Source organism: Solanum pennellii, chromosome 7 (genome assembly GCF_001406875.1).
Source record: "Solanum pennellii chromosome 7, SPENNV200".
NCBI classification, from domain to species: domain Eukaryota; kingdom Viridiplantae; phylum Streptophyta; class Magnoliopsida; order Solanales; family Solanaceae; genus Solanum; species Solanum pennellii.
The window spans coordinates 53067440-53091621 of record NC_028643.1 but is presented as its reverse complement, the minus strand read 5'-3'; the positions used below and the strand labels follow the sequence as shown (position 1 = coordinate 53091621).

At 32.4% G+C, this 24182-nt stretch overlaps 3 protein-coding genes across 3 annotated transcripts; all 3 read right to left on the bottom strand.

Moving 5' to 3' along the window:
• Positions 1-5772: 5772 nt before the first annotated feature.
• On the bottom strand, positions 5773-11422 carry LOC107026282 (thioredoxin-like 2, chloroplastic). Its single transcript, XM_015227191.2, has 4 exons — positions 10915-11422; positions 8889-9071; positions 6473-6637; positions 5773-6133 (listed from the first exon to the last, which is right to left on the bottom strand). The coding sequence occupies exons 1-4, from the start codon at positions 11125-11127 to the stop codon at positions 5996-5998; spliced, it is 699 nt and encodes a 232-aa protein (XP_015082677.1). The 5' UTR covers positions 11128-11422; the 3' UTR covers positions 5773-5995.
• Positions 11423-11662: 240 nt separating this feature from the next.
• On the bottom strand, positions 11663-19407 carry LOC107025077. The gene is made up of 2 exons (XM_015225942.2): positions 19346-19407; positions 11663-13202 (listed from the first exon to the last, which is right to left on the bottom strand). Exons 1-2 carry the CDS (start codon positions 19379-19381, stop codon positions 11964-11966), a joined length of 1275 nt encoding a protein of 424 aa, XP_015081428.1. The 5' UTR covers positions 19382-19407; the 3' UTR covers positions 11663-11963.
• A 323-nt stretch (positions 19408-19730) lies between these two features.
• LOC107025076 (heterogeneous nuclear ribonucleoprotein A3 homolog 2-like) lies at positions 19731-21578 on the bottom strand. The gene is made up of 2 exons (XM_015225941.1): positions 21453-21578; positions 19731-20159 (listed from the first exon to the last, which is right to left on the bottom strand). The coding sequence occupies exons 1-2, from the start codon at positions 21576-21578 to the stop codon at positions 19731-19733; spliced, it is 555 nt and encodes a 184-aa protein (XP_015081427.1).
• Between the last annotated feature and the right edge of the window lie 2604 nt (positions 21579-24182).

The following is a 24182-nucleotide window of genomic DNA, read 5'->3' as shown; positions in this document are numbered from 1 at the left end:
GCCTATGGTTCCCACAACCCTAGTTATGGAGTTTAGTTACCCATAGTCATAATCACAATATTCAAATATATGAGATAAGAATTCATTTACTTACTTCAATGAGAAAGAGTAAAATCCGCAAGTTCAATTGATTAATGAGTAAAAGTCACCAACAATCAATGATAAAAGTCTCAAGATAATCAATAATCTCTCAAAGAGTCTCACAATATTCAAAAGTCTAACAATGGTCAAGAGTCTAACAATACGGAGTCTAATCTCAAAAACGAGGTTTTTCGAACTATTTATAGAAAATAAAAGTCTAATTAAACAAGGACTCTATTTGCTGGAAATCTGTCAAAACGCGGCTGGGTCGACGGACCTCGCGACGGATCGTCGTGGTCACGACCGACCGTCATGGACTCTGTCGTCCCATACTTGTGCAATTTATTCTGTTGCTCTCTTCATTACCCTCGACGGCAAGTATGACGGATCGTCACAGACACGACGGTCCATCGAGGGTCTTCGTTCCAAAACACTTAAACTCTTGGAATATGGTTACTGGGACGAACATGCAGGACGGACCGTCATGGACTCTGTAACCCCACACTTGGTCAGACTTCCCCGTCTTCCTTCAGCAGCTGCACTACGCTGCCACCTACGGACCGTCACAAGAACGACGGACCGTCACAAGCTCCGTAGGTGGTCTCTTCTGCATTTCTTTGCTCAAAATCTCCGCATTCATCTTTGGACAGATTTCCTGCAAATATAGAGAAACTTATATAAAAATTAGCACAAAAAGGCTTTTGGACACACTAAACTTAAGGAAAAAGTATTAATAATACCGTGAAACCACGGTATATTAATAGTGTCCCATACCACCACCTAAACTTCATAGAACTTCTCTAATTCTAGTAGGTATCCCATCTTATGAGAATAATTGATAACCGACATAGACCATGATAGATAGACATGGAATCCGGAGTTCTAACCTACTCATCTCATGGTGTTCTACTTGCTTATGGTATAACTTTGACACTTCCCATATAGTCACATGGTTAAGGAATATGACCCTTGTCTCATCCTTTAACTAGAGCTACTTCCCTTACCATACTCACTTGATACTAGCCTTTGTTCTCATAGAGTAATTTACATTAAAGGTTCATATAAAGGGGTTTCATATCAAGTTTATAAACCAATAACATTTATCCTACCAAAGAAGTCCTTTAGGGCTACCTAACAATGGCTACAAGAATCTCATAATGACTTTACTAAGGTTTGATATGATGTATATCATTCCTTTACTTGAAGGATATCATTAGAGCTTTCGACTTCAACATTCATAACCTTACTACCAAGTTCAAGATTCCATAAAAACTCTCTTAACATTCTTAAAGGTCACATGTCATTCATACATAAAAGACTAAGAGGCTTTAATATCCTAAGTCAAGACATCTCGTATTCACATTCATACATGCATCAAGTAAGGGACACAAGTCAACCAAGACAAGACACATCATACTTCACTTTAACACATATTACATGCCGTTCTAGAATCACATAGAAATAACCATTATCATATTTAAGTCATCCTATACACTACATATCATCATCAATATGACCATCATAGACTCACATAGTCAAGTAGGAATAACCATGCGTCAACCCTAAAACTTTACACATGAAGCCATCGTCATAATCTAACATGATCACCTAAATAGCATCAATAGAAGAACACACATACTTTCACATTAATTATCATGTAGATAGATAGACATTATCCAACTTCACAAAATCAACTAGAAAAATCATGAAAATACTTAAAGTAGTTTTTGACAAGGCCATGACCATCATAACACATAAAGTAACGCCGACACGACCACATCAATTGCGAGTAAACCACATAACACAGCCACCATAAGTGGCCCATACCAATCACAACATAATTGAAGTCTAATTAACATAAAATAAAGGGAATTAGGGCAGCGTAACACCAATCCATCCTCAACACTTCAATCCAATGTTAAACCATTCAATTCGATACCATAAGACCCTTACCCATGGCCATAAACATCAATACAATATAAAAACTATCATACTCAATGAAACTAGGTCAATTCAATATAGATTCATTCATATAAGAAAACCTAAATATCAATTCAATAAAAATATTACATCAATCAATAACCCATAGAAAACTACAGTAGAATTCATAATCATTAGATCAATATTACTTAACCCATAAAGTAGTCAAAAACTAGACTTCATCAATTACATGAGTTCATAGGTTAATTGAGTCGAATCATCTAATTAATAAAAATTCAATCAATATTCAATACTTAAAAACCATTAATGCAAGAACCCATGGATAGATCATAAAACTGGACAATTCATCTTTGAAACTTTAGAAAACATCTTCGAAAGTTGGGCTCCTTGATGAATAGAGTTTCAAGGATAAAAAAATCATACCTAAATAAATTTAATCATTAAATTTGATGAATAATCTCCACTCAATTCTCAAATACAAGCCCTTCCTTGAGTTTTGTCTCCAATGGAGTTTTAGGGAATTCTAGGGGAATTTGGGTTTTGATTTTGAAGAATGAAATCTTCTAAGTGTTATAGGCTTATAAACATATTTAAAAATACCCAAAAGTCCCTTTAGTAACTTCACTTTAACTTATTTTGAAGTGGGGTGAATTTACAACTTCACCCCTCAACTTACAGTGAAGCTGCATAGAACACAGACCCAATAGACGGTTGCCCATCGACGGGGTGTCAGTCAACCCATGGACCGTCCCGTCCTCTGTCGATGGGTTCATAGGCTGTAAAATGGGAGCTTCTATCTCTAGTGTAATTACCAAATGATTCCCTCCATCTACGGGGAGTCGACCAGGCCACTGGCCGTCATTTGCCATCCGTAGGTGGGATTGCCTTAGGCAGTTTCGGCCACCAACATGAATCCTTCTCAAGGACCCTTGGATGGTCCTTGGGGATGTTTACCGGACGTTTCAAACCCAAACATGCTCATATACAATTTTAGGACCTCTCACATGAATTTCATCCAAAACGAACGCGTAAAACTCAACGAAACATGCCTAGTACATAAGGTCGTTTCGATTGCGAACGTCATGGACGTTCTTGGACGTTTGACCTTCAAACTTCACGAAACTTGACATACTTCCTATATACACTGTAATAACTCATATAATGACCTTATAACGCCATGAATCACATATAAACACATAAAACCACACATGAGACACATAGGTGACTTAGTCGTCGAACGTCTTAGTCGTCCCTTGATGTTTGACTTCCAATGCGCCTAAACTCTTAGACACTGCCTCGATACCACATTATAGACCATTTTAGGACCTTATACCATCATGAAAACCATGTTCGGATCTAGCTTCACCGAAGTCATTTTCGGGATCTTACAGTTTGTATATGATGACATATTGATCATCAATAGAGACTCGAATGACATAAATAGTACTAAACCATATGCTAGAAAGAAAGTTTGATATAAAAGATCTTGGAGTTAATGATGTGATCTTAGGTATAGGAATCCTTAGAACTTCATAATGTTCAGCATTGGCACGATCTCATTACATTGATAAAGGTGTTTGATTAGTTCAAATATTTGGATTTCAATATTGGCAAGATTCAAAAAAATATAAACTTTTCATTTCAAAAGAGTGAAGGCGAAAAAGACTCACAACTGGATTAGACTAAAGTATTGAGAAGTATGATGTATATCAAAGTGTACATGATCATATACAACATGTACTATTAATAAACGAAGTAGGATCACAAGTAATCTTAATCAAACTCATTGGATGGCAATGAAAAGAGTTTTGGGGTGTTTCAGACATACTCAAAACTATATATTCCATTATAATAGATATCGAGTTGTATTGAAAGGATATAGTGATGCATGCCGAATCACTAGAATCAAATAAAGTAAAATCCACAAGTGCATATGTACTTAATCTTAATAGAGGAGAAGTATCTTTTAAATTATCCAAATAGGCATGTATCGCTAGCTCTACAATGATCAATGATCTTGTCACTCTAGATAAGACCAGTGAACAAATTGAAAGACTCAGATTTTTTTTTATAGATATTCTCTTTTGGCCCGAAGCATTGGAATCAATATGCATACACTTTGATAATCAAGATACAATAAGTAGGAAATGGAACATAAAGTAAAATAAAAGTATCGTTATGTAAGACATAGATATAATAGTGTTAGATTCTACTCTATCGTGAAATTATCACAATTGATTATATAAAGTCAAAGGATATTGTGTTGGATCCACTTACAAAAAGACTTAACTAAAGAGAAAGTTGAAAGATCATCTAAGCGAATGGGTTTACGATTTAGGACAAGTCATCCTGGCGGTAACTCTACCTAGATTACAGGAGATTACAAAAGCTAGGGTTATGGAGAAAACAAAATTGTGACTAACGGTTCAACATTGTCAACCAACTCAATCCATTCTCATGATGAAGACAGCTCAACAATAAGTATACAACATTAACGTTTGTTAATGAGTTAATAAAGCTTAAAGTTTTTAATAATTTGCTATGTTTGGAAGGTTTGACCAAATAGTGTATTCTACACGATGACACGATTAGAAATCACTCATATAAGTGTTAAGTGTAAGCCACTTCAAAGAAAATCATTGTAAAAAGTCTATTCTATATACGCTCATGAAATCGGGAGGTGTTCTTTACTGAAACGAGCACAACCGTAACAACCATAAAAGGTAAAGGGTTGATTGTGTGACATATGGTTGTCTAGGTATACACCAAAGTTAAACGTTCAAATATCAAATCTACCGATTGATCGAGTATATCCGACATATGTCCACCATACAAAATTCAAAGGAAAACCTACTTATCTAGATGCAATCAATTCTTGCTTGTTAAGTATACACATTTGTTCGTTTCTTTGTCTTAATCATTCTCCATTCATGCAGGAGGTTGTTGGGTTTTAAAAGGTGTGAATGAAAAATGTAGAGTTTCGACATTTATGAAGACTTGCGACTTTTATGAAAAGTTGTAACGTTTATGAAGAATAACTATTTAGGAAGAGTTGGGACTTCTATGAAGTTTTTTTGTGACTTCTTTTAAAAAAATTGTGACTTTTATCAAAAGGTTATAACCTTTCTAGAATATTGTTACTTTTCCAAAGGGTCGTGACCCTTCCGGTAAGGTACAACAAAAAAAAATTCACACAACCTTTTGTTGTATATAAATAGAGGGATTTCCTCTCATTTTGAAAAAAAAATAAATTATGGACTTCTTCTACTACTACTATATATATTCTAAATGTACTTTACTGTTGTTGAGTGGTTCGCTGGCACTGTGATTTTAGGTACCGATACCCCGGTGAGTAAGATTGTTTTATCTTGAGAGAATTTATTTCATTAACCTCGGTTACTTGAGGGGAATAATTTTCTTAAGGGGACAGTGTACATTTAGTGAGGTCGATTTTCTTCTTTAAGAAAAATATTTTGTATATTGTTTCTAATATGATTCTGTTTCTTTTCGTCTACAGATTTTAATTTTCTGGTTCCGAAATACTCTTTAAACTTTGTTGTTTCTTATCAAGTTCTCCAAAATTTTGTTCTAAGTATATTAGAAATACATGATAAACATCCGGTTGTACAAATTCATACAACTTTCTCATTTAGTTTCAAGTCTTGAGTACATTACTCCTAGTAGTGTATCACTATAGCATTAACCCAGATTGAGAAGAATCATAAATGACAAGTAGTGCTTTCCACTCAATTTTTTCACATAATGAACAAAATTCCATTGAACAATCCTATATAAGCTGCAAGTGTTAATGGTATCAAAGAATGGAGCATATAATTACATCATTAGCTAAAGTGGTGGAAATTGTAGTAGCAACCAAAAAGTGAAAATGACCATATATAGAAACCATCATAAAAGCTTTCGTGGTTGCTCAAATGCAAGCTATTGATATATAGATTGAAAAACACAAGCAAATCTAAGTAGAAGAAGCTGCAGCAGATACATCCTTGGTCGCCGAAAGGAGTTCAAGTGTGAGGTCTCCTACTCCTATTGGTGGGCCAATACTGCAGCGGTCTGTATTATGTAATTGGATTGCATCTTTTATCTTCTGGAACTGCATTAAAGATTACCACAACAAGGTTAGCCATATGGAGAAAGCTAATTTTGGTTAGCCTCAAAGGACTGCCGATAATTTGCCATGAATAACCAAAGATCTATATTAGTAAACATAGACTGGGAGAATTTTACTATTCAAATTCTTGAGTGATAGAGGTTGATTCATACCCTATCCAAAATGAAACAATAAAAATTATTTAAGAAAGAAAAGCCTCAACATGTCCTTCGACTTTCTGATTCATTCATCGCCATGATCAAGTGAGATTAGTGAAAGATGGTTAATTATCAGATGATCAAGTGAAACTAGTAAAAGATGGTTAATTATCAGACAACTTACTTTGGCCAGTGAACAAGAGAAGGACTCTAATTGTCCATCAGCTCCGCGGTAGAAATGGAAATACGGGAGGACTTTTACATTCAAAGCTTTGCACATTGACTTGTTTGCATCAAAATTGACTTTCAGAAACAGGATTTCAGGGTGCTCCTGGGCTGTTCTGCAGAACTGCAAGTGAAAAATGTAAAATCAAATTCTAGAAACTGGAGAGAGAAAACTTAAAGACCAGTTATCTTCTAAATATGGCTTGATATACAGATTTAACCATTGTTCAACTCAAGTAATCATGAAAATTATTAGGAGCACAAGGAAACTATATATGATATGCGAAAGACTTGGGTAAGGAGATGAATTAAAATCCTTTTAGGGTGTGTTCAGCATGGACGAAAATGTTTTCCGATTTCTCATGCTAGGTTGGTCAAATATTGGATATTATTCTCTAGGAAAATAAGTTGCTTAAAATGAGGAAATGACTTCCTTAACATAAGTAGGGAAAACAAGTTATACAAATGGGATTTCATACTGATAATGTCCTCCCCGCCTTCCAACTTCCACCACACCTAATCTCCACCGTACCCCCTATAGCCACCATTCCCACCACCCCACCCCCAACTCTCGAAGTATTTGTCTAGAATATATATAAATAATTTTAGGATAATATTTTTAGCATACGTACCGAACACAAGAAAATAAGTAAGGAACCCCCCTTATTATCCTAGAAAGTATTTCTCAGAAAACAGTTTTCATGAAAACATTTTCCTTTCATACCAAACACACCCTTAAAGTAGCTGATTCAAAAGTTATCATCCTGTCGTTGTAGCACAACCAAACTATATAGGGAAAAGGACCACCAGCGAAATAAATAGGATGATGTTTCAAATTTGTTATGCTTTTGCACAATCCTTTATATGATATGTATTAATATACAATTCCAGTGGCAAGAACTATTTTACCTCTTACATTCTGTCTGCAATGTTAGAAGATGCAAGTTCTCAGTCATTAAAATCAGGGACATGCTGGAATCAAGTCTCTTGTTCTGTTTGGACAACCAATATGAAAATCTAAATACATGCATATTTAGTGGTGATTTTGTCTTAGCAGTACCAAAATCTGTTGTAGAGCTCAAATTTAAGATCTTTTGAGAACAAATATAAGAGACACAAATTGAGATAAGTAAAAACAATCGATTATACAGGACAGACATTATGGGAACAGTGCCAACTTTAACTGGATATTCCGATCAATAACCTTTAGATTAAAGAAAAAGCTTTCCCCAGAAGTTTTATACTATTGTAAACAAAGTTTAGGCACCAAACCCACAAGAGAAATACAACTCTATTCAACAGCTGAAGGAAAACTGCACTTTTTTGATTTATTTGTAGTGCAAAGTGGATCTTTTAAATATAGCTGAATCATCCTCAGAGTTGTGTTACAGTGCCTACATGTTTAGGAAGGGACTACCTCCTTCATTTTTTCACACTTACGGCCACTGGAATATTGTACAGAATCTACTAGCACAATCTGATATATTAAATACAATTCTTACCAGAAGAAGAATAAAAATACCCACAAGAGAAAACGTGTAAGGGAAATGTTTCTATTCCCTCTACTACACAGCATCAAAACCATGTTTGAGTCAAGGAAAAATCATCCAAATGGACCTAAGAGCAAATTATAATGATTACAGTTCATATGTGTTTAAGAAATGGACTTTGGGCCTAACTCAACACCTAAAGTTAGCTCATGAGAGGAGGATTGCCCAAGATCATATAAGGAGATTAAACAGACATTAGCCCACTGATGTGGGTCTCCCCCACATGCCAGAGTTGGAATCAGGAGCGTGGAAAAGATAAGACGAAGGATTGGAGTGGGGAGGGAGGGGGGGGTCAACATATAAAACAGTGAAATGGATGGGGCTGAGCCTGACTTTGATACCATGATAGGAAATGGACCTACAGACTCAACCCCAAAAGTAGCTTAAGAGGTGAGGATGGCCCAAACCATAAAAAAAGCCCACCTACCCCATGATTGATTGATGTGGGACTTCCGAAACACATCCCTCAAGTTTAGGGTTGGAGATATGGAGCATACACAAAATTAATATGGGGGCCCAACATCGTGAATGAGAAATGGAATGGGTCCTTCTCTGATATAATAATAAAGAAATGGACCTTGGGCCTAACTCAACCCCAAAACATAGCACATGAGCGAAGGATTGTCAATACCATATAAGGAGACCAATTAGCCCTTGTCACAAACAAGGCGGACTCCAACAATATGAATAGACAACTACCAAAAGATCCTTTAAAATTGTTGAAATACAATAAACTATCTTCTTTAAACTTTATCTTTACATTAGAAAAAACACACCAGCATAAAATTATCAGCTTTCATAACAGGCACAGAAAGAAGTGCTTACCTTGGGAAATAGTGCTTTACAGGAAGCACACCATGATCCATAGAATTCTACAATAACAAGTCTATCACCAGCCTGACTAAGAGCTTCCAAGAATTCTTGTGTTGAATGAATGTCAAGCATGTTAGGCCCTGCATTTCGCTCCCACCATTTTGGTTCCTCAGTTCGAGTAATGGTAGCATGTGCCTAAAAAGCATTGACAAAAGACACAAAATGTGTAAAGAATACTTTTAGTAATTTAACATATATGCAGCAAGATAGAAGTCCTCATGAAGATGACCACAGCTACTTATTGATAAAATATAATACCAATTTCTGTTCCAACCAATCCAGCCAAGCTTAGATGGTAAAATTTAGTAGGGATGAATAACGAACCAAATTTGGTAACTAAATTCTATGTAAACTGTAAAAATAAATGGAAACACACTATCAAAATTACCAAACTAAGGAAATGTGTTGTCGCTATTCTAAGTGCATTAGCTTATAATCATTTTAAGATGGTCTAGCAAATAAACAAGCTTGTTGGAGCAGAACTGAGAAGTGAGAACCCGAATAGTAGCCTGCCTTAGAGGAGGTTTTATCGGTCTCCTCGTACCCACCAGTCATGTTTGAAAACTAAAAACCTATTCAATGATTATAATGGGAAAGTTGATGGCATTATATTAGATCAGAAGGATTAGATTATGATTTATGAAAGGAAACATCAATTAAACGTGTCACAAGAGTCCCTCATGGTCAGAAATCGCACTTAATAACATTAAGGATGCAAATTGGGTTTGGCATCTAAGGCTGCTACCATTAGCAAATTTCATAAGTAACTGCTTTGGACCAACCAGAACATTCCATGAACTAGGATAAACATTTTGAGGTTCTCCATTTTAAGCTTGGGCACAAGGAAACCCAGATGTAAACCAGCCAAGTTAGATCAGTTTGGAAAATCAAAACGATCTTCATAAATACTACAGAGGGTCATTGACAGCATCTCATGGTTACAAGTGCATGCCTTCCATGAACATTATCTATGCAGACCAATGTCTATACCACCCAAGAATGAGTTTGATCCTTACTAAAGGAGCTTTTCTATTTCGGTTCTAATTCAATTCACTAAGTCTCTTAATTCTTAATCAATGAGGTATGCTGAAATAGAAAAAAAAGGCCAACCTAACCTTTTCTATTCCCTTCTTTCGCCAGTATAACAAAAGATCGAAACTAATTTACTCAAAGTCAATTTCCAATAGTCATTTTAGGCTGAAATTATCTGAGTAAACCACTTCAAACCTCACCAATAAAAACTTCATCCCCAGGATCTTCAAAGAATCACTAGATAGAAGAAACAGCAAAAGACAGTTATGCATGTACACTTTTTATGGCAGAGGTTCACCCATTCGGTTAATGTAGTAAGTCAATGTTACAGTGATGCAGTAACCTATGAAATAAGAACTAGTTCACCTGATAAAAAGCCCATTAAAGAATGTTAGTCAGTTCTGTCATTCAAAAACTTGATCCTCTATGAACATTGCTCCTAAAGTTAGTCGCTAACCGTGCTATAACTTTTCTGCTTCACTAACATTCAGTACAGTGTTCCATTCTCAAAACATAGTCATTTTAGTAAACCCTGACCTTTCATCATTTAAGAAACACAAAGTCTTGTACAGAACATTGTGCTAATTGACATATTTGGTGAATTACACAAATCCCTCATAACTAAGTCATGATTAATCATACGAATGTTAGGACAGCAGCAGTGTCCAGCTTGACTATACTAATCCGATTAATCCTATGTATCTTGACTGCTAATTTAGTGATTACTAGTATAAATCAGCATAAAACATACCTAATTTCAATATTTGAAATACAATTAGTTTTTTTCAAGAAAAGGACAAAAACAACATGATATCTTCCTACAGTTGCTAACTTAACAACTTTTTCAAAGAAATTTTTAGCTTAAAAGACCTCGAAACTCAAATAAGCTAAGCACGAGTAGTGTCCAATATCATGGGAAAATTACAGTAAAAGGTGGAATCTTTACCTTAAGAGTAGGAAATCGCTTGTTGGGGGTGAAGGCAATTCTGGAAACAAATTCTAGAGGAGTTGAAGGAGAATCAGAAAAAGAGACACCCCTTTTATGCAACTTTTGATTGGGTGTGGGTGTTAGGGTAGAATTCAAAGATGAAGAGAATGAGGTTAACAATGAAGAACTGGAAGAAAGAGAAAAACCTAAAGATTTCAAAGAAAATCCCATTAAATCAGCAATACAACACAAAATAGTTTAGACCAAAAAACAAAGTAAGATCCTTTAAGATGTTTGTTTGTGGAATCTTATATATACAAAAAAATAAGATCAAGTATAGCCCAAGTTATATCAACGGAAACTGAGTAATTTGGAAATCGAAACCCATTGAACAAAAGGACTTAGTTGAAGTCTGATTTTTCCTGTTGAAGAGATATTGGCATTAGTATGTGAAATGGTGTATTAGTGTTGAACTACTTGAAAAGGCTTGACCACACACTCCATAAATAAATATAAAAGGAGAGAATGCATGTGAAAAATTTGTGTGAACCAAATTTTACGAGCAGGACAATCTACATAGATATTTCCTTTTCCTTTTTTTTTTTTTTTGATGGGTACTCCACCAAGTTTGAGGGGTTTTTAGTATGTGAGTGCCCGTTTGATAAAGGTGTAAAAATAGTTTTGAATATGGTATACGTATTAATTAAGATAAGATCGTAATTGTAGAGAGAAGAGAGTAGTGGAAGACTCATGTTTTATTTATGAAGGCAAATGCCTCTTATATACACATACATAATGACCTTTCATCTTTGCTAAAAGACGATTGGCCTTTACTATTTACACAGTTACTTGACCTTTACTATTTACACAGTAACTTGACTCTTACTATTTACACTGACACTATTTACTTTACGACTTTTTTACAAGAAAACAAAATAAACTTTGGCCAAATGGCCGACATACTATATTCTATTTTATTTAATGGCCTTTACATTTTTATATATGGCCGACAATGATTATGACTAATTTGTACACATATCTTTATGTCTTATCTTCTTCTCCTTAGTTTACTCCAGTTGTACTCCCGGGACATAGTTATCTTCGCCATTGCATTTTGAACATAGATGGTCTGGATACTTTTGTCCGATCAGTTTGCAATATCTGGTCATCAAATCTTGAGAAATGAAATTTTTCCTGATAGCCCTTGTTGTAGGTATTTGTTCTGGTTTCAGTAGACTTAATATCCATTGTCGTACTTCTTCCATATCTGCTACTCTTATATCTTTACAATTGGAGTATATCATTGTTTGATCTCTGTTGTAATAACTCCAAATTGCATTTTCATTTAGGTAATTGTTTGATAACTCATTTAATATAGTAGCTATCCCAATAGTTCTTTTGTTTGCATAAAAATTTGGGATATCCACCTTCTGTATCTCTTCTTGTATATCTATTTTTTCTGGTATTATCATATCTCTGGTTAAACCTATCTTAATAACTTGTATTGTAGGTTTAATTTCTTCATATAGTATCTCTGCTGTTGCTGAGTAGAACTTTATATAAAATAAAGTTCCTTTAGTTATTCTTTTATATTGCAGAAGTGCCTTATGTAGCTCAGGTATTTTAGCTACTTCGTCTCCAGTAATAGTATATACTGTGCTTATTAGTCCGTAATTGTAGCAAGTTGCTACTAGGTTTGGATTCGTTCCTGGTTGTGCAATTAGTTTATTGTATCCTTGTAGATGTTGGGTTATGTAGTCTTGTTCAGGGTTTCTCGTATTTTTGGCTTTAGGGTTTTTGTTTAGAAAAGTCTGTACTTTGTATATATTTTCTATATACATTCTGGTAATGTGGTTATATGTTTGTTTATCTGAATCTAGGCTGGCTTTGTAGGTATTTATTTGTGGTGGTATGAATATATCTTTCTGGGTACTTTGAGGTGTATACGGTTTTGAGAATAACTTATTCAAGTTTGTATTTGTGTATTTTATTTTAGTCTCCTCATTTTTTGTAGGTTGTCCTGCTGTAGATGTGCTGGCTGTAGCTGCATTTAAACAAATGTTAAGGGTTTTTTGGAGTTTCCCATCGTCTCCTTGTAGCTCTGGAATTTTAGCGTCTTCCGATCGACGTAACTCTGTATGTTGGCGTAGCTCCGCATATTTATAGTCATGCTGCTGACTATTAGCTTTTAGATTTTGTAACTCTTTTCCCATACTATCCACCTTCGTAGAAAGTGTATTAATAGCTTTGAGTATTTCTTCTGTTGTATCTGGTTCAGTTTGTGTTCCTTTTTCTTGATAGGTAATCTGCAACGAGATTTTCATCAGTTTTTATAATTTCAATTGTAAATGTAAAATTTAATATATTCAATACTAATCTCCTTATTTCTTTTGTTGTAACTGAATCATCTAACTTTTTTGTTATCCACCATTTTACCTGTGTGTTATCTGTTCTTACAATAAATTTATTGTAAACTATATATGGTTCAAATGCTAATAAACATTTATATAATGCAAATAATTCCTTTCTGTTTATTTCCCATTTTGTTTGTGCCTCAGTATATGATCCTGAGCAATACCTGCAATGGTGTTCTATCTTTTCTTTGTCATATTTATATTTTAGTACTCCTCCATAACTGTGATCACTTGAATCTGTTTCAATTATATATGTGAATGTTCTACTTTCATCAGGAAAATATAATTTTGGTAATTTTTTGCATAATTTTTTAATATTTTTTATGTGTTCTTTATCTTTGTTGTCAAAATGATATTCAATATCTTTTTTGAGTTTTTTGTATAATGGTTTTAAATGTTCTGCTAATTTTGGTATATATTCTCTTACTTGATTTACTAATCCTAAGAATGATTGTAATTTCTTTTTTGTATCTATATTTTCATCTATAGTAATTATTTTTTGTACTATGTGAGTTTGCATTTTTATTCCATTTTTATCTATTTGTATTCCTAGAAATTCTATCTGTGGTTTCATAATTTCTGCTTTACTTTTACTTAAGCTTATACCTGAGTGTTTGATTATATGTATAAATTTTTCTAATAATCTTATATGTTCATCTTGTGTTTTAGAATATAATAATATATCATCTATATATATAACACAATTTTCTAGTTGGTTAAAACAGTTATCCATAAAATGTTGATATCTACCTGGTGCATTTTTATATCCAAATGGTAATACATTCCATTCATAAAATCCTTGTGGTACTGTAAATGCTGTTAATTGTTTAGATTCTTCTTCTAGTTTTAGATGGTAAAATCCTGATTTACAGTCAAATTTACTAAAATAGTTATATCCTTGTATCTGTCTTATTTTAAGTATTTTATTTGGTATTGGGTAGTTGTATGTTTTAGTTTTGGCGTTTAGATTTCTGTAATCTATAACCATTCTACTTTTACCTCTTTTTTGTTCACTGTGTTTTATAACTATAAATGCTGGACTTGTGTGCTTACTGTTACTTTCCTGTATATAATTCTTTTCCAGTAATTCATTTATATGTATTTTAAATTCTTGTAAATCATCGAAATTATATTTTAACGGTTTCTGTGTTATTATGCTATTTTCGTCTATTAGCTCAATTTTTACCTTTGTTTTATGTTTTTCCCATCCTTGTAATGGGTCTTCATTGTATAGTTGTTTTAGTTGTTCATTAATTATTTGAACTCTGTCTATTGTAAATATGATTATTTCCAATTGCGTTTCTTGTTCTTTATCTATATTTTTCATTTCTTGGTTTATTTTTTCACTACCTTTTATCCATTCCATAGCTTTTCGTTGTTTATTTTTTACCCTTTTTGCTCCTATTTTATTGCCACATGGTGTAGTAAGCCACCAGTGTGTTTTTGTTATTATATGTGGGTAAAATTTATCTAAAAATGGCATTCCTAGTAACATATCTTTTGTTGTGAACTCAAAATTATAGATTTCTTCTATTATTAGTATTTTATCCCATATTTGTATCTTTATATTTTTTGCTTTGTATTTTATCATACTTCCTTCATTATTAAATCCTGTTACTACCATAGGTGTTTTTAGTTTTTCCCATTTATCTTCTGGTAGACAATTATATTTACATATGTTTGCTTCTGCTCCCGTATCTATCATAGGTGTATAATATCTGTTGTAATATCCTTCTACAATAATTTTCGCAAGAATAAATATTTTCATTATTCATTTTGTTCTTTTTATGATTATTTTCTTCTTTTGACAAGTTATTGTTAATTGTTCATTTTCTATTTTGTATGGCTTAACTTTTTCTAACCATTTTATTCCTAACGTGATATTATAATTTCCTTCGTATATTTTAAATTGTAATTTTAATGGAATTCCTCCTATAATTATTTCTTTTTCTGTTGTTTCTTCGTTTGTGTTTATTATTTCACTGGGTAATCCAGGGTATGTGTGTCCTGTTTTTATAATTTCTTCTTCTAATACTAGTTCTCTTGTTATATGATTTTCTTCTTGTCCTGTATTTATTAAGATTTTATATTTTCTTTGATCCATTATTCCTGTTATAAAATAGTGGTTAGGTGTTATTTCTTCTAATAATTCTTGGGGCATTTCATATTTTCTTTTAGATGTACTCATTCTTGATGAGGTAGCTCTTGTTAGTGTATTTGGTACGCTTGAAGTACTTAATCTTTCTTTTACTATTTCTAAATCTTCTTCCATGTCAATTTCTTTATAGCTGTAGTCATTATTGTCTATTACAGTAATTATTTTTTCGAAAGGATTTTCTATTTTTATTTTATCAATTTTATTTCTTGCCGTTATTTTATGTTTTGTGGTTAATATATATAGATTTTTACATCTTGCTGTAAATATTTTACTTCCTGGTGCTAACTTTATTCCTGATAATTTCCAATATAGTACTAATGATTTATCTATGTTTGTATCTGTTAATGCTACTGTGTAATTAGCACTTATTATGAATTTAAATTTTTGGTATATTAAATTTCCTCTAACTGCACTGATTACGCTTTTTTCTATAGGATGTATTATTCTGTCATCTGCTAGATATATTTCAATAGGTGTATCTATTCCTTCTCTGAAACAAGCTTTTATCAGTATTTCTGTTCCTCCTAAATGTACATATTTTATATCTGCTTTATTTTTTATATTTTGTATTTCTTTATTTATTATTCGTTTGTTTATTATAGGTATATATGCTTTTCCACTTGTATATTTACAATCTATGGCATGTTCTTTCTGACTAACTACATAATATTCTTCTTTTCGTCTTTTAAAAAAATTTTTTAATAAGGATGTTTCAAGTATCTTTTCAACGCTTAAATCTAATTCTTTTCCTTTTATTTGTTCAAAAATTGTGTTATCAAATATGATTTTTTGATGTGATATTTCTTCATTTTCATAATTTTCTTCAGTTATTATTTTTATTTCACTTTCTGACATTATTCTTCATTTATTTCATCATTATCTGTATTAGTATTTTCTTCTTCATTTTCAGTTTCTATATCTGATACTTCGTATATACTATCATTTTCACTTAATTCATAGTCTATGTATTCTATTTGCATATATTTTTCTTCGTCTATAATTAATTCTGCAATTTGTTTTCTTTTTAGGTTTTTTGGTAATTTACAATTTTTAGCTATGTGTCCTATTTTTCCACAATTGTAACAAGTACATTGGGATATTTTCCTCTTTGGTCTATATGGTCTTTTTGTTTTATAATTTTTTATATAATATCTTCTTCTTGGTTGTTTATATTTATACTTAGTTTTATTTTTTGTGTAATTTTTATATCTTTTACTTTTCTGTTTTTTATATGTGCATCCAAATTGTGGTGCCATTTTATTTTTGCAACACGATAAGTTTTTATTTAATACTTTTTCCATTTTTAATTTTTCTTTTTGGCTTTCACATAATTGTGTAAACCATTGAGATAAGAATTTTATTCTAGATCCTAAAGTATCTGTAAGCCCTTCATTCTCCCAATCTTTAATAACTTTTGTACTAAATGGTTCTGGTAATTTTGTAAAATATTGGTGTCTTACTTCTTTTGCTTCATTAAGATTATATTTTGCTTTGTAGTAATATTCTTTAAATGCGCAAGTGTATTCTTCTATAAAGCACATTTTACATATAGCTAATTTTGTCATAAGTTGTCTGTTTATTATTTTTTCTTTATTTTGTTCTTTTACATCTGTGGTCATACCTCCGAATTCACTTCTTATCGTCAATTCGTATTTATCTAATATTTCTATATTTGTTGCTAAAGAAGATCCATCTAATTTTGTATTATTTCTAAGTACTTCTAAACTTTCTGGGGGTAGATTTTCTATCCATAATTTAACTGTTCCTACAAATGTTCTTTCTATATATCTTGGTGTTTCTGTTGTACTTATTTTGTTATCTATCAGTTGTTTAGATATATTTCCCGTCCATAGTAACATTACTTTATTTATATCTGTTACACAATCTAGGTCTAAGAAATTATATTGTTCATTTGCTGGTTTTGGTATCCAATTTTTATTTAATCTACTGTTCCATATTGTATTAGCTCTATCTGACTGTTGATAACTTTCTGTATAATAAGTTGGTTGTGCCCTTCTAGGACTAGTTCTGGGACTATTTCTTGGACTATTTCTTGGACTATTTTCTGGTTTAACTCCTGATGTACTAGGTCTATTTGTATCTCCTGTATTTATTTCTAATTTCTTTAGTTTGTTTGTCTGTTCCAAGATTTCTGTATATGTTTCACTTATATCACTTATTTCCGATTTTTGGTCATTTTCATTTTCATCTATTTCATTTATTTCATTTAATTCAAGATCTTCATCTAATTTTTGTCGTACTTCGTTTATTTTATTTTTTAATTCTTTTTCTAGTTCTTTTTCTTTTTCTATTTGTTTTGCTTTTTGTTTTTCTTCATATAATAATCTTAATTTTGTTAGTTCTTTTTCTAGTTCTTCTATTCTTGTATTTTTTATTTCTTCTACGTATTGTACTTCTTGTTTTGCTTGTATTCTTATTTTTTCTATTTCTTTTGATCTGTCTATTTCTTCATTTTCTTTTGTTATTCTTACCATAGCTGTTAAACTGTCTTCTAATTTTGCTGTTTCTCTTTCTAACATTAAGTATAGATTATTTCCTATTTTTTTATATCTTCTTCCTAGATTTGAAAATATTATTTTTATTATCATTCCGTCTTGATTTTCATATGTTTTTTCGTCTACTGCAAATTCTTCTTTATTCATTATAATTTATGTATTATATTATGTTGTAACTCATATTCAAGACAATCTAATTCTAATTTTAACATAGATATATCTTTTCTTTGTACTAGTATCGATTTATTACATACATCTGCTAATATGTTTTCTTCTAATCTTCTTTTTCTATGTTGTAATTCTTGTTCTTTTTCAGTTATTTTTTCCATTATTTTTTCTATTAATTGTTGTTTATAAATTTCTTTGTTCATACTGTTTTTTCAAATAGCGAACATATTTGTATTCTGTTTTCGAAATTTTATCTATTAAATGATCTTTTTCATTATTACTTGTTTTGACTAGTTGTGATAGTTCATATTCTATATATAAGGGTCTTAATTTTTTCCATGTCTTTCTTATTTTTTTACCTATATTGTTTGTTGTTATTTTAGTTTCTTTGCTTGGTATTATATTATCCTTCATAAAATGTCTTTCTGTAATATTCTCTTTTAAGTAGATCTAATCGTTGTATTTCATTAGCATTATTTGTAATATATTCTAGATGTTCAACTTCTCTAGTTCTCAAATAATCGAATAGATTTTCTATTAGTAATTTCTCATGTAGATCTATATCTTCTATAGTTTTTACCCAATATTGTAAATATTCGTAATTTATCATTAGTCTGTATCTATATCATCATATAAATCATACATATCATAATAAAGTTCATCCTGTATACTTTGTATGGTTAACTGAGTCCAACCTTGAGTCGTTATCTCTATTATTTCATATGTTACCAATTTATCATAAATTTCTCTTTTTATGTCAGTATTAAGATTTTTTAATATATAAAGTAGTAATATCTTATATTCATCATTATCATCAATTAAGTAGGTACTCATTTTATTCATTTTTGCTAAAAGTTTTATTCCTTCCAACCTCTTAATAAATTATACTTACTTATTATGTAATAATAATGGTTTAATAATCATCTCGTCTAGTCACTACTACAGCTTTCTTCTTTGATTAGTTACCCTAACAGCGCCTCAACTCTGTTTACTCCCCTAAAAGGCCTTCTTTGCCTACCGGTTTCAACTTTAGGATGGCATAGTCTGGGCATACTTGTTCATAGAATATTTCTGTAGCAAACCTTCTAAAGATGCTTATTATAACATTATTAGAACATGATAAATAATTATAATTAACAAGAGATTTTCAGGAATAAATTTGTTTAGCTACTCATAAATTTAAGAGTGTATACCTGTTTTTGTAGATTTGTAGCTCCAGAATTTTCCATAGTTATTATTTAACTAGCTAGCTCTGATACTCATTTTTTTTAAAAAAAAAGTATGTTTAGCATAACTTTTTTTTTAATAATATCGAATATTATTTGCAGAAAATAAAAACTTTTCATAAAAGAGCAAAGAAATAATAGAAGTTTGATAAATTATGAGTATTATATCTCAAGAAAGATTAAACAATTTACTATAATAATTAAACTTCATGAAAATATATTCAAATTTAAAGTGTCCATTCAGATTTGATTTTAGGCCACCGATTTATTTGAGCTGATCCTTGGGAAAGTGATTAAAGGTGAGAAAAAAAATTCAAAACTATATATAAAAAAAGGGGGATCCAAGCCTTAATTATCTAGTAGAGACTAAAATTTCAAAATTAGTGTTCATGGACCTAATTTTAAATTCCTCAAATTTTATTATGTACACAAAAATTCTCTTTTTTCCCACCCTCCCCCTTCCCTTATTGCCACCACCACCATCCCTATCCATTCTACTGTCACCATCATTCCCACCCTTTTTACCACCGAAGTTGTAGTCATCATTACCACCTCCTCCACCATAACTACTACCACCTTCTCTTCCTCCACTACCACATTTTCCTCCTTCACTACCATCACTATCACTTCCTCCTCTATCATGACCTCCTTCTCCTTCTCCGTCAATACTGCCACAAAAAACATTACCTCTTCTTCCATCATTGCTACTAATACCACCAACCTTCTCCTTTAGCAAAATCGCTATCTCCTTCACCACTTCCTCCTTCACTTCATTTTTTTGCTAAAAAGGTAAATAAATGTCGAAGTTGTTGTAGCAATTATGCAGAAGTTATTACAACGATTAAATAATTACTGTAGAAACTCAAACAAGTGTTATAGTTATTAGTATAAGGCAAGCAACTGTTGAAGTTGTTGTAGTAACTTTGGTAGCTACAACAACAACTTTCGTAGTTGTTGCAATAACTATCGTAGTTATTAAACAATAGCATCATAATTGCTTGATTTTTGTATAACTTCTTTCAATCACTTATATATTTTTGAGGCAAAAAAAAAAGACGGAGAAGTAAAGAAAGAAAGAAAGAGTGAGGGGGGGGGGGGGGGGAGGGAAGAGAGAAAGAATGAATAAGAAAATAAGATTGCAAGACAATGAAAAGGAGTGGGGATTTTGAATTTTTAAATTTGAAATGAGATGAAAGACTTTATAAAAATTTTAAACTCTAATATGCAATTTCAAAAACTTTTGATTACTCTAATTATGTCCATATTTTTTTTAACTCATATGACCAAGTCAATATCATCAATTTAAATTTCAAGACTTGATAGACATCTCCTACTCATTTTTCTCAAGTTAATGCATGCATTATTTTTTCCAATGCACTCTAGTAAGAGACCCCTAAAGAACTTTATAAGGAATTCATTTCCACTCTATTTTTTTAGTGCATTGCATTTTCCATGTCTATCCCTATAACATATATAGTAGACATATATTAAAAAGTATAATAACAAGAACAACATACCTAGTGAAATCTTACAAGTGAGGTTTGGGGAGGTTAGAATTACAGATACCTAATTACTCTCTTATGGAGGTAGAGAAGTTATTTACAACAGATCCTCACCTTAAGTGCAACGAATCTCGATATAGAAAGAATACAATGAATAGAAATCAAAGCAAGAAACAATGCAAAAATAGACAAAACAACAATCAAATCATTTGATAATTGAAATGTCAAAAACAAAATATATAGGGTAGATTATTATTGACAAAAAAAACAATAAATCATGATTGAAATAATAAACAAGAACTTTAATAGTACAACTAGTACTATCGCAAACACTAGTCACCCTAAGTAAGACACCACCACACAACCTACTACCTCAATACTAGTCTTCCACACCATCCTATCTACGGTCATGTCTTCTGTAATCTGAAGATGCATCATACCTTGTCTTACCACCTCTCCCTAATACTTTTTTTGACCTACGTCTACCTCTCACTTTACTCGCTATAACCAATATCTCACACTTTTTCACTGGTGCGTCTATGCATCTCTTCATTATATGTCTAAATCATCACAGTCTCACTTTCCTTATCTTGTCGACTGCAGAGGGCGAAGGCCACACCCATCTCTTCATTTCTAATCATGTCACTCATAGTATGACCATACATCCATCTCAACATCTTCATCTCCATAGCATGCATATTTTGTAAGAATTATTATTTAATAGTTATTAATTATTTCTTAATTATGAACCATTTATAGTTGTAACTCAATTAATACCATAAATAATAATTAATAAGGAATAGATCTCGTCCATACATTGGTTACTTGATGGATATAAGACCCCAAAAATGACATAGGTGAGCTAGAGACTAACATGGTTGTTATTATGGTATAATTTCCTAAATAGGTCTATAATGTGCTATTGAGGCAGTGTCTAAGAGTTTAGGTACACTGGAAGTCAAACGTCAAGGGATGACTAAGATGTTCGACGACTACGTCACATATGTGCCTCATATATGGTTCTATGTGTTTATGTATGATTCATGAGGTTTTAAGGTCTTTAAATGAGTTATTATATCATATGTAAACAGTTTGTCGAGTTTCGTGGAGTTTGGAGGTCAAACGTCCAAGAACGTCCATGACGTTTAAAAGTTTTGCCTTGAAATGAGCTTGTGTGTCTAAGCATATTTCATCGAGTTTTACATGTTCTTTTTGGATGAAATTCATGTGAGAGGTTCTAAACTCGTATAAGATAATTTTTGGGTTGGAAACATCCGGGATAACATCCCCAAGAACCATCCAAAGATCCTTGAGGAAGGACCCAAAGTTGGTGCCAGGACTGCCTGAGACAGCCCAACCAACAGTTGGCAATCTACGCCCAGTGTGTCATTCGACGCCCCGTTGGTGGTGGATACTCAATTTGGAGTTAGTATTGGGATATGAGAGGCCAAAGACAAGCCTTAGTTCTAGACCACGGACCAACTGGACGGTCGGTTGGTCAAGGGACGGGCCATCGATGGCCCTTCCGTCTGTGAAGTTGTGCTTTGCGCAAGCCACTGTTAAGTTGAGGGGTGAAGTTGTAATTTCACCCCACTTCCAAATAAAAAGTATTGGTGATTCCTTAATGGTAAATTGGGTATTTTAAATGTGTATATAAGTGATTAACACTTAGAAGATTTCATTCTTCCAAATCAAAAAAACCCAAATCCCTTAGAGTTCTCTATAAAACTCCATTGGAGTCAAAACTCAAGGAAGGGATTGCAGTGACGAATTGAGTGGAGATTATTCATCAAATTGAAGAACTAGCTTCATTATGGTATGTATTTTGATCGTTGAAAGTCTCTTCATCAAGGAACCCAACTTTCAAAGATGTTTTCTAAATTTTTCAAAGTTTAATTGTACAAGTTTATGATCTATTCCATGGGTTCTTGCATTAACGATTTCTAAACATTGAATAATGATTGAATTGATATTGTATTTATGATATCAAACTTAAGTAACCTATGAACCCATGAATTGGATGAACCCTAGTTTTTGACTAAGTTATGTGTTACTTGATATTGATCTAATGTTGATGAATTCTAATGTAGTTTTATGTAGGCTTTTGATTGATGTAATAATTGTAGTAAATTGATATCTATGTTGTGTAATTTTACCTAGTTTCATGAATATTGTTACAATTATGTTGACTTGTTGGTTATGGGTGTGGAAATTGGCCTAGTGATGTCGATTGTGGTGATTTGGCATTGGATTAAGGTGTTGAGGATGATGTGGTGGTAAGCTGACACATTTAATTTATTTTGATGTTAATTAGACTTAAATTATGTTGTGATTGGTATGGTCTACTTATGGTGGCTGTGTTCTGTGCATTACTTGCAATTGATCTGGCCTCGTCGGCGTTTATTTATGCAATATGATGATCATGGCCTTGTCAGCACTACTTTGAGTATTATGATGAATTGTATAGTTGATATTATGTGAAATATGATAATATCTATCTATATGTTAAGGAATATCAAAATATATGTTCTTTCTATGTATGTTAGGAAATCATGTAAACTATAACTATGTGTGTCACAACCCGCAAGTACACCCTAGAAGTTAGGGAAACCCTCGGGTCGCAGCACGGTGTATTCGACCTCTTGGAGGTCTTGTACAAGCCTCTTGACTTCATTACATAACATCATGCATAAATGGAGGGAATTTTAAAACTTTTCATTAACATAAACCAAAAGATATTTCATAGTAGCGGAAGCATTTCTAATAACATTGTCTCAATAACCATCTAACTTGACAAGTATTGGGACGCAGCCCACATAAAATCTAAAATATAAGGAAAGACATAAAGGAGATAAAGGTTTGTCCTCGAAGCTATGAGGACTCACAACTTCTTATCTTCTTGGAAACCTTGTAACTCTACCCTTGAAAGCAAATCAACCTTCTAGACACCCTACATGGACAATTGGTAGAAAATATGCGTTAGTACGATATGTACTAAGTATGGAAACTAGCACACCAAACAAGTGATATCTCAAACGGTTAGTCAATAATTCTCATAATCATAAAAGATAAAGTCATAGGCGTAACATAAATATCATATCATAATAAAACATCATAAATCTGATAAGATTTCATACTTACTTGCTTACTTGTCCTTCTTACTCAAGTGAACTATACCACAAACTACCTCTAAGTATACTTGTGCAGAGCTAAGGTAGCATCCCATACTACTACCAAAGCTAAGTACCTCTTTTTGGTCATTCTTAATCATAATGCACTATCATAATTAAGACCTATATTCT

Excerpts from the sequence above, each read along its gene's own strand:
- LOC107025076 (XM_015225941.1), bottom strand. The coding sequence starts at position 21,578 with ATGCATGCTATGGAGATGAAGATGTTGAGATGGATGTATGGTCATACT. Across the intron at positions 20,160-21,452 it reads AAGATAAGGAAAGTGAGACT|CAAAAAAATGAAGTGAAGGA; the intron begins GTGATGATTTAG and ends TTACCTTTTTAG.
- LOC107025077 (XM_015225942.2), bottom strand. The coding sequence starts at position 19,381 with ATGGAAAATTCTGGAGCTACAAATCTACAAAAACAG. Across the intron at positions 13,203-19,345 it reads CTACAAATCTACAAAAACAG|ATTACCTATCAAGAAAAAGG; the intron begins GTATACACTCTT and ends ATCTCGTTGCAG.
- LOC107026282 (XM_015227191.2), bottom strand. The coding sequence starts at position 11,127 with ATGGGATTTTCTTTGAAATCTTTAGGTTTTTCTCTTTCTTCCAGTTCT. Across the intron at positions 9,072-10,914 it reads AGCGATTTCCTACTCTTAAG|GCACATGCTACCATTACTCG; the intron begins GTAAAGATTCCA and ends AATGCTTTTTAG. Across the intron at positions 6,134-6,472 it reads TCTCTTGTTCACTGGCCAAA|TTCCAGAAGATAAAAGATGC; the intron begins GTAAGTTGTCTG and ends TCTTTAATGCAG.